Source organism: Conger conger, chromosome 9 (assembly GCF_963514075.1).
Source record: "Conger conger chromosome 9, fConCon1.1, whole genome shotgun sequence".
Classification (NCBI taxonomy): Eukaryota; Metazoa; Chordata; class Actinopteri; order Anguilliformes; family Congridae; genus Conger; species Conger conger.
In genome coordinates, this window is record NC_083768.1 from 56,592,318 (window position 1) to 56,600,482 (window position 8,165).

General features: G+C 49.0%; 1 protein-coding gene across 1 annotated transcript; it reads left to right on the plus strand.

Moving 5' to 3' along the window:
* The first annotated feature begins 6,492 nt into the window (after positions 1–6,492).
* Positions 6,493–7,109, plus strand: LOC133137711 (cortexin-3). Its single transcript, XM_061256043.1, has one exon. The coding sequence runs from the start codon at positions 6,493–6,495 to the stop codon at positions 6,727–6,729; it is 237 nt and encodes a 78-aa protein (XP_061112027.1). The 3' UTR covers positions 6,730–7,109.
* Positions 7,110–8,165: the final 1,056 nt, after the last annotated feature.

Genomic DNA, 8,165 nt, shown 5'->3' on the forward strand with positions numbered 1-8,165 from the left:
GTGGGTTTGGATTGGATACTTGAACATAGTCAGGTTAACAGGTATTTCTTCATAATGCATTTATAATAAACAAGATTGATGAGCAATTAAGGCACAAATCTGCTAGTACAGTGCACTCCAAAAGCAACTATGTGATTCTATAAAAGAACCCTGTCTTGTTAAACGGTTCTTTGTTGGGCAAAATGGGTTCTTTGTCTGGAAGTTTTCACACTTCACAGCTGAGGGTCTCATAAAGAACTAAAAAGGGTTCCCCTGTGGAATCAAGCCAAAGAACCCTTTCAGAACCCATCTTTTCCTCAGAGTGTATAGATCAGCAGTAGCTGACAACCCACTGAAAAACAATTTAAACCGCAGAGCAATGAAGAATAAAATAAAATGGAGGTATGGGAAGGGCCATCTTCCCCGCTCTGGTAGACATTTGTGGGTTTGTTTAGCAGTCACTCTCAAACCCACGTCTCTCTCTGTTCATGAGGCTACTGCCCAGCCAGACCGGATGGGTCAGCCAGGGTGGTGAAACATCAATCTCATCCAGCTCCGACCGACAAACCGCCATGTCTCCATGAACATAATGCCTTTTTTCAACCGAGTTATTTAAAAAATGTGCATCCGTACGTCTATAAACTACGCTGTAAAAGGCCGTCTGCGATAGTGAAGCTCGTCGAGTTGTCTAGAATCCCTCTAGGAATATAGAAATGACCGGGAAGTCACCAGAGTACATCTAGAAATCCATGATGGCATCACTGGTGGAGTTTCCCACTATTTTATAACTTTCTTAATTTATTTTTTTACAAGCAAGGTGACATTGCATCCGTCTTATCGCTCCTCTATTATGATTGGCTAGCCGAGGCCGCTTGGGGCTAATCCTCCAATCATCTGGAGCTTGGGGATAGAACTGGTGCTGTGATGTGATTGGACACTGCGAGTATTGGGTTTCCTCTTGAAGTGAGAATATAGTGAAATGAAATATGAAATGTGAGTTGGCAGGTTGGTCAGCTGGCTGGAGTGAGATGTATGGATTTGAGATTTGATTTGATGTGATTTGAGATTTGATTTGATGTGATGTGATTTGAGATTTGATATGATTTGAGATTTATTGTGATTTGAGATTTGATTTGATGTGATTTGAGATTTGATTTGATTTGATGTGATTTGATGTGATTTGAGACTTGATTTGATGTGATTTGAGATTTGATTTGATGTGATTTGAGATTTGATTTGATGTGATCGGAGGAGGGGGGGTTCAGGTGGCTGAGAACGTGCAGTGGGGGGTCAGAGAGAGGTCATGTTTATGAACCTGTTTCATCTGGGAGGGAGCGGCTGTGTTTTCAGTCGCAGTGTTTATGTTTGCCACGAGAGGTACAGCGTGAGACCGTGAGAGTGTGTCTCTCACACCAGAGTGCTGGCAGCAGCCCTGTTACTACACACACTACACAGTGTGTACAGTAACATACCGTCAGCTACAACATTAAAAAAAATCTACAGGTCCTGGAGCATCTGTTACGATAGACGTCATCATGAACAATGCACCCCACCCCCTCCCAATGAGCTTACAAGATTTCCATTTTCATTAAAAAATTAAACTTTTTGAATGCAATTCACTTATGATTATCTGCACACACACAGTGAGAAGAATTCAAACTAAATTACAGCAATGCGATGAAATCATAGTAAAGGGCTAAAATAGCAAGAACAAGAACCCAGTAATCCTGAAACAAACAGATTAGACAGACATAAAAATATCTCATAATGTGTGTGAGTTGCAGCAGATGGTGACTGTCTGACCTCCCTGGACAGGGCATGGCACAAATGAACCTGGAGATCTGCGTGGTGATCACATGACAGTGCAGGGTGACAGGATAGGGTGGGTGTTACGTGTTCTGCTCTGAACGGACCAATGGCACGGCGGCTAGCATGCTAACAGCCCCAGCGGTTCACATCAGGGGTGCCTCCGCACGGACCTGCCCCCCAGGACCGCGCAGGCAGAGAGAAATGACATCGCTTCCCCAACGGCACCCGCAGACAGAGCCATTCTGGGGTTTATAAGTCAGCGATATGAAAGATAAGTTCATGTGTGCGTGCTGTGGCAGGGGGCGACGGGGCGACGGGGTGACGGCAGGTTTTGGGGACGGGAGTCAGGAGCAGAGATGACTGACAGGAGGGGCACACCAAAAAGAAGTTAGGCCGGGGAGGGGTGCTCCAGACAGTGTCGTACCCCCCATACACCCCTCCCCCCCCCCAAACTCTCCCATCAGCCCCCTCAGCTCCGGTGTTTCTCTCATCTCCGTGACAACACTCCGGGAACGCCAGTGAAGCGTGTCCACAGCCTGTCAGAGTTTCCCAGAGCAGAGAAAGTGTGTGTGTGTGTGTGTGTGTGTGTGTGTGTGTGTCTGTGTGTGTGTCTGTGTGTGTATGTGTGTGAGTGTGTGTCTGTGTGTGTGTGTGAGTGTGTGTGTGTAGTGTGCAGGCAGATTTGGGGGGGTTGGGGGGGTCTTAAGCATCCACACAGGTCAGGGGCGTGGTCACCAAACTAAGCCAAAACTCATTTTGAGGTGGGGTGGGGCGCTCACAAGCGTCACGTGGAGTTTTGGGTGAAGCGTCATGTGGAGTTTTGGGTGAAGGATTGTCTTTCTCCTGCCTCCAGTGTTCGGCTGCAGTCTCAGGCCCCGTGATTTTAATAAGTGTTTTTCATTCTTTGCTGGTTTTGCTTTTTCAGATAATGTAGCGTATGTAAACCGGCATGGTGCAGCAGGCTACACACACGTTCTGTGTGTGCTGTGTGGGTTTGTTTATCCACACCTTTTCCCAGCCCGCCCAGTCCGCCCGAAACAGCTTCACCTGCGGTTGTAACGCACGTGCGGTCCAGGGCCGGGCTCTCCGGAGCGGAGGAAGGAAACGCTCTTTTGTGTTCAGATCAGAACGCTGGCAGGTCTGAGGAGCGGGGAGCAGGAAGGTAAAATCAGAGTGGGACAGAAGAGATCGCCAGAGGCGTGAATAGGTAATGGCGCTGCCTGCCATGTTGGAAATGAGGAAGGGGGGGGGAAGGCGCCTGAGGAGGGGGGGGGGGGGCACGGTGCGGTCTGTGGGCAACAGACTCACGTCTACCCCCCCTCAAACACCCCCACTCCACCCCCTCGCGCGGTTGGGGTCTCGCTCCCCCACAATTCCGCTTTGATCAGCTGTGATCCCTTCTCTGTTTCCTTCTCTGCATTAACCCTTTAATATCCTCACCAACTGAAAAGCAATGGAGAACATATCTATTTTGCATGTGTAAGTTCCTTTGGGCAGAAATAACAACAAACACGGTTTTTTTTTTTGGTTTTTTTTTAAGATATGATGACAAATTGTGCTCTACCAAACACTCGAGCAGCACATTAAAGGGGTCGAAAAAATACAAAATGTATTCCTTCTGTTTATTGTATCATTGACATTTTTATATTCAATATTAAAATGCCTTTAAGTATTTTTCGGTTATTATTTTACTGTTATTTTCTTGCAACCATTTATCTTACGATGATCTTGCATTTAATCTTTTGAATTTTTAAATCTCATCATCATCTTCCTGTGAGGCACTTTGGGCAACGTGAACACATTTTAAAAATGTTATTCAATATATACTGTCATTTTGTTCAATGTACTGTATGCTGTTATATACTCACAGCTTGAGTAACATCACTCCACGTGAGAGCAGGAAGGTGCGCTTTTAAAAAAAGCGACTTCTCTGCGGATGAAAAAATAAAAATGAGCCCAAGTTAAGATGTGGCTAAATTTGGACATTCTGTAGGGCCAGGTAAATGAAGTGTCAGGTGAGCCGTTTCTAAAAAGCCACCTGTCCTGGTGTTGTTAAAAATCTCTTTATTCTGCTGCTGTGCTGCGTGTAGGAAATGAAAAGGCACGTTATCCCCAGCCTGCGAACACGAGCACTCAGAGCACAAACGCTCCGCAGATCTGCTTTTCATTTCCTGCGTAGACCTGCCGGATTAATAAAGCTATTTTCATAATAACATACAGCAACGGTGCCTGGCTTCCGCGGATATGAGGGACGCGTTTATCCCAGAAATTAAAGGGCCTTTGTCACAGCCGCTGTTCCAGAAACCTGCGTGTTGAGAGTCGGTGGATTTTTGTGGAAGAATGCTGCGCCCTGGTCGTTGATGTGGAATGAAGAATTCGCATTTTTTAGAGATGTTGCTATTCACTTCACAGTGGTTAGATTCACGCTGACAAAGCTGACAAACGTTTGACCTGCGGCCCGTTACACAAAGCAGGATAAGTTGAGCTCAGTATAACTGCACAAAGTAAAACCCGGAGCGGCTCTTTTTACTTCAGTCCTTGTTCCAGATTTGGATGAGGTCCAGGTTTTACTCAGGGCAGTTATCCAGCTAATCCTGCTTTGTGGAGCAAGCTCCAGTTAAGTTCATCCCCACTCAAAACATATTGACAATATGCTCGAACGACAGCGGCGTCCCCCAAAAACTGACCTTTTAAAAAGGATGATTACGATGAAAGAAAGGGTGAGCCTAAAATTAATTATCAACCCACACAAAAAAAAAAACATACAATTTACTCTTTCTTTCCATGTCACGTTTACATGGCATAGTATCCTAATCGGCCACCAAAACCTCTGATCCTCTAGACCCCAGCTAAAGTGCATTTCCTCTAAAGAAAACCTTACTTCAGTTTCCCCCAGTATGGAGAGCCATTACATTTCTGCAGCAGACGGCTGTGCACTGGGTCAGGACTCGATCAGACAGACAGACAAAAGATGTGCTTGTTTATTTTTACACCAGAGAGGGAAGAGAGATTCCACCGCTCCCTCCATCCCCGCGAGCCTGAAATACAGGCGCCCGTTTTCATCCTGTTTTATTTCCTCTCTTAATGTTTGTTACTTTTACACGCCGATGTATATCTGAAGGGAGAACAAAGCCAGACACCGACTCGGAGAGATATGCAGAGTCACTGATAAGGCGTTATGAAACATGAATCATCAGAATCTATCGAGGCGTAATTCTCCGCGCCGGGGCAGGGGCGTGTAAAAATATGACACCCCGACTCGGCCTCGTTCTTTTACGAGGAAGGGAACGGGACAGCAAAGTGGAATGTAAATGTATGCCATGCCATTCCTCTTTCCTGTGAAAGCCCTGGGGTGTAAGGGCTGGGGTGTAAGGGCTGGGGTGTAGGGGCTGGGGTGTAGGGGCTGGGGTGTAGGGGCTGGGGTGTAGGGGCTGGGGTGTAAGGGCTGGGGTGTAGGGGCTGGGGTGTAGGGGCTGGGGTGTAAGGGCTGGGGTGTAAGGGCTGGGGTGTAGGGGCTGGGGTGTAAGGGCTGGGGTGTAGGGGCTGGGGTGTAGGGGCTGGGGTGTAAGGGCTGGGGTGTAAGGGCTGGGGTGTAGGGGCTGGGGTGTAAGGGCTGGGGTGTAGGGGCTGGGGTGTAGGGGCTGGGGTGTAAGGGCTGGGGTGTAAGGGCTGGCTGGCGGGCTGCTCCTGAGACGAACGCGGCTTCCTCTCACGAACGGAGGAACACTGAGGCTTCAATTCACTTCGTTACATTACATTACATTACATTATTGGCATTTGGCAGACACTCTTATCCAGAGCGACATACAGTTGATTAGACTAAGCAGGAGACAATCCTCCCCTGGAGTAATGCAGGGTTAAGGGCCGTGCTCTATATAAGGGCCCAACGGCTGTGCGGATCTTATTGTGGCTACCACCGACCGGGATTAGAACCACCGACCTTGCGTGTCCCAGTCCTTTACCTTAGCCAATACGCTACAGGCCGCCCTGTACAAATGTTACAAATGTCTTACATTTTCTACTCATTGTACGGCTGTATTTCTGAGTGCGCTGCCGTGGGCGAGGCAGCCAAAATAAACAGATTTTCTGTTTCTGGAGTCAGTGGTCCATATTGAGTGCAGGTCTGGGCGATATTTCGACCTGCGCTAAAACAAACAGGGCGAAGGGAACTGGGGAAGAAGGAGAGTGAAGGTTAAACGAGGGCAGAGCCAGAGAACTCTTTCACTGTTCCGAGGAAATTAAATAAAACGAGAATGCATGAAGCTTTTTTGGAAATGGAATTTCAGTCTTGTTCCCCACTATGCTCCTGCAGTCCTGCAGTCCAGCCACCCCTGGGTCAAACACGTCAGTGTTTTGGATATGGAAATATCCAATTGCTGGATTGATCTTTCCTGGTGCAATTGAGCCAGAAGGCAGAGTTTGTTTGTTTGTTTGTTTTCATAGGTTCCAATACACCAGACAAGCTCAGTGAAACATGGAAAAAGTTTGAATCCAAAGCAGTTTAGGTATTTGACCCAGATCAGAACCCCCACCAAGTGCAGTAATTTGAATTTTGATTAATTTTTTCCTTCCTTCACAGCAGACTCCAGCAGAGCCTCAGCCCCCACAAACTCTGCCAAGGTGCCACACCCAAGATGGCCGCCTAGCCTGGCCGCGGGGGCGTGGGTGACGGAGGCGGGGGGGCCGGGCCCGTGGTCGGGGGCGATGGGCGGGGAGTTCCTGAGCAGCACGCTCTCGGCCCCGGGCTCCGCGTCGCCCGCGCCCTCCGCCCTCACGCTGGAGCAGAAGGCGGCCTTCGTCTTCGTCCTGCTCCTCTTCCTCCTGCTGGGCCTGCTCATCGTGCGCTGCTTCCGGATCCTTCTGGACCCCTATCGTAGCATGCCCTCCTCCACCTGGACCGACTACATGGAGAAGGACACCTTCGACTACCGCATCGCGTGAGCCGGGGGGCCTGGGGGCCTGGGCGTAGGCGGCTGCCGCGCCGCCTGAAGGACCCTTCATGTTAACCACGTAGGTGGCTATCGCTCTGCCTGAAGGACCATTCATGTTAACCACGTAGGTGGCTATCGCTCTGCCTGAAGGGCCCTTCATGTTAACCACGTAGGTGGCTATCGCTCTGCCTGAAGGACCCTTCATGTTAACCACGTAGGTGGCTATCGCTCTGCCTGAAGGGGGATGGGCGATGTTGCCTGAAGGACCCCTTAGGCAGGCGAAGCAGGTGGCTACTACACTGCCTGGTCGGAGGGAACTGGTGGCGAGTGGGTTGTGGGTTAAATGTTGTTCCGGTGAATTCTGTAACCGCAGCACTGCCTGAGAGATGCTCCCCCTTAACTTGCGGATCTGAGACGTGTGAGAGGCGTAAGATGGGATTTGTTTTTCACACACACACAGACAGACACACACACACACACACACAGGCTCTTTTCTAACCTCACACTCCTGCTGGAATGAAATGGTCTCTGAGCTGCAGCTGATTCTGGTCACGTCCTGTAAGGTGAGCACAGTGGTGCTGGCCTCTCTGGGGAGGGGGGCGGGGGGGGGGGGGGGGGGGCGGGGGGCGAGGGGAGGGGTAGGGAGTCAGCAACTTACTTTCTCTTCTTTGGCAGCACATTAAAATTTAGCTGCCGATATGTTAAGTCTCATTACACACCCTGTCATTTACCCGCCCGGGGAGGGAGAACCTCAAAAACTCCTTTCCCTCAGCTCTCCTTCCCGCCCCACCCGGGGGAGGGAGCAAGCCAGCACAAGTTTGGTAGCATCTGTCACTTCTGTAGGGCAGCTTGGGATAGACGTGCAGCCATCCTGGGTGATTGTACATAGATATAACATACCGTATGACCGATGAGGTCGTTTTTTTCCACTTTTAACAATTTTTCGGCCGTTTATCGGATTGATGCTCCCTGAGCGTTTCGTTCATTTCTCTGCACGTTCTGTTTCTAACGAGGGCGCCAAACGCGGCACCCCCCCCCCGGCAACATTGATGATGAGGAACAAGAGCTCTTTTTGATTGGTGGGCTGTTCTTGGGGGGGGGAAGCAAAGTGACCAATCAGGAGACAGGAAAATAACCGGTGAAGAAGACATGAGCCAATCAGGGGGCAGGTGGATCAATGTAGCCTTTGCCATAACATGAGGGAAACTACTCATAATGGCATGATTGAGGGACTGTCAGAAAACGGTTAATCCAAGGGCAAATGTTTACATGTTTTGTTTTTTTACATAAATATATATATATATACATAAGCAGTGGTCTTTGGGTGGGATTGTGGGAGTTTACTTAAATGGTTCCTCAGATGCTGAATTTTTCTTTTCTTTCTCGCAAGAGGGACAGATCTGTCTCCACGGCAATTTGTGAGATAATCTTTACAATCATTCAAAT

Excerpts from the sequence above, each read along its gene's own strand:
- LOC133137711 (XM_061256043.1), top strand. The coding sequence starts at position 6,493 with ATGGGCGGGGAGTTCCTGAGCAGCACGCTCTCGGCCCCGGGCTCCGCG.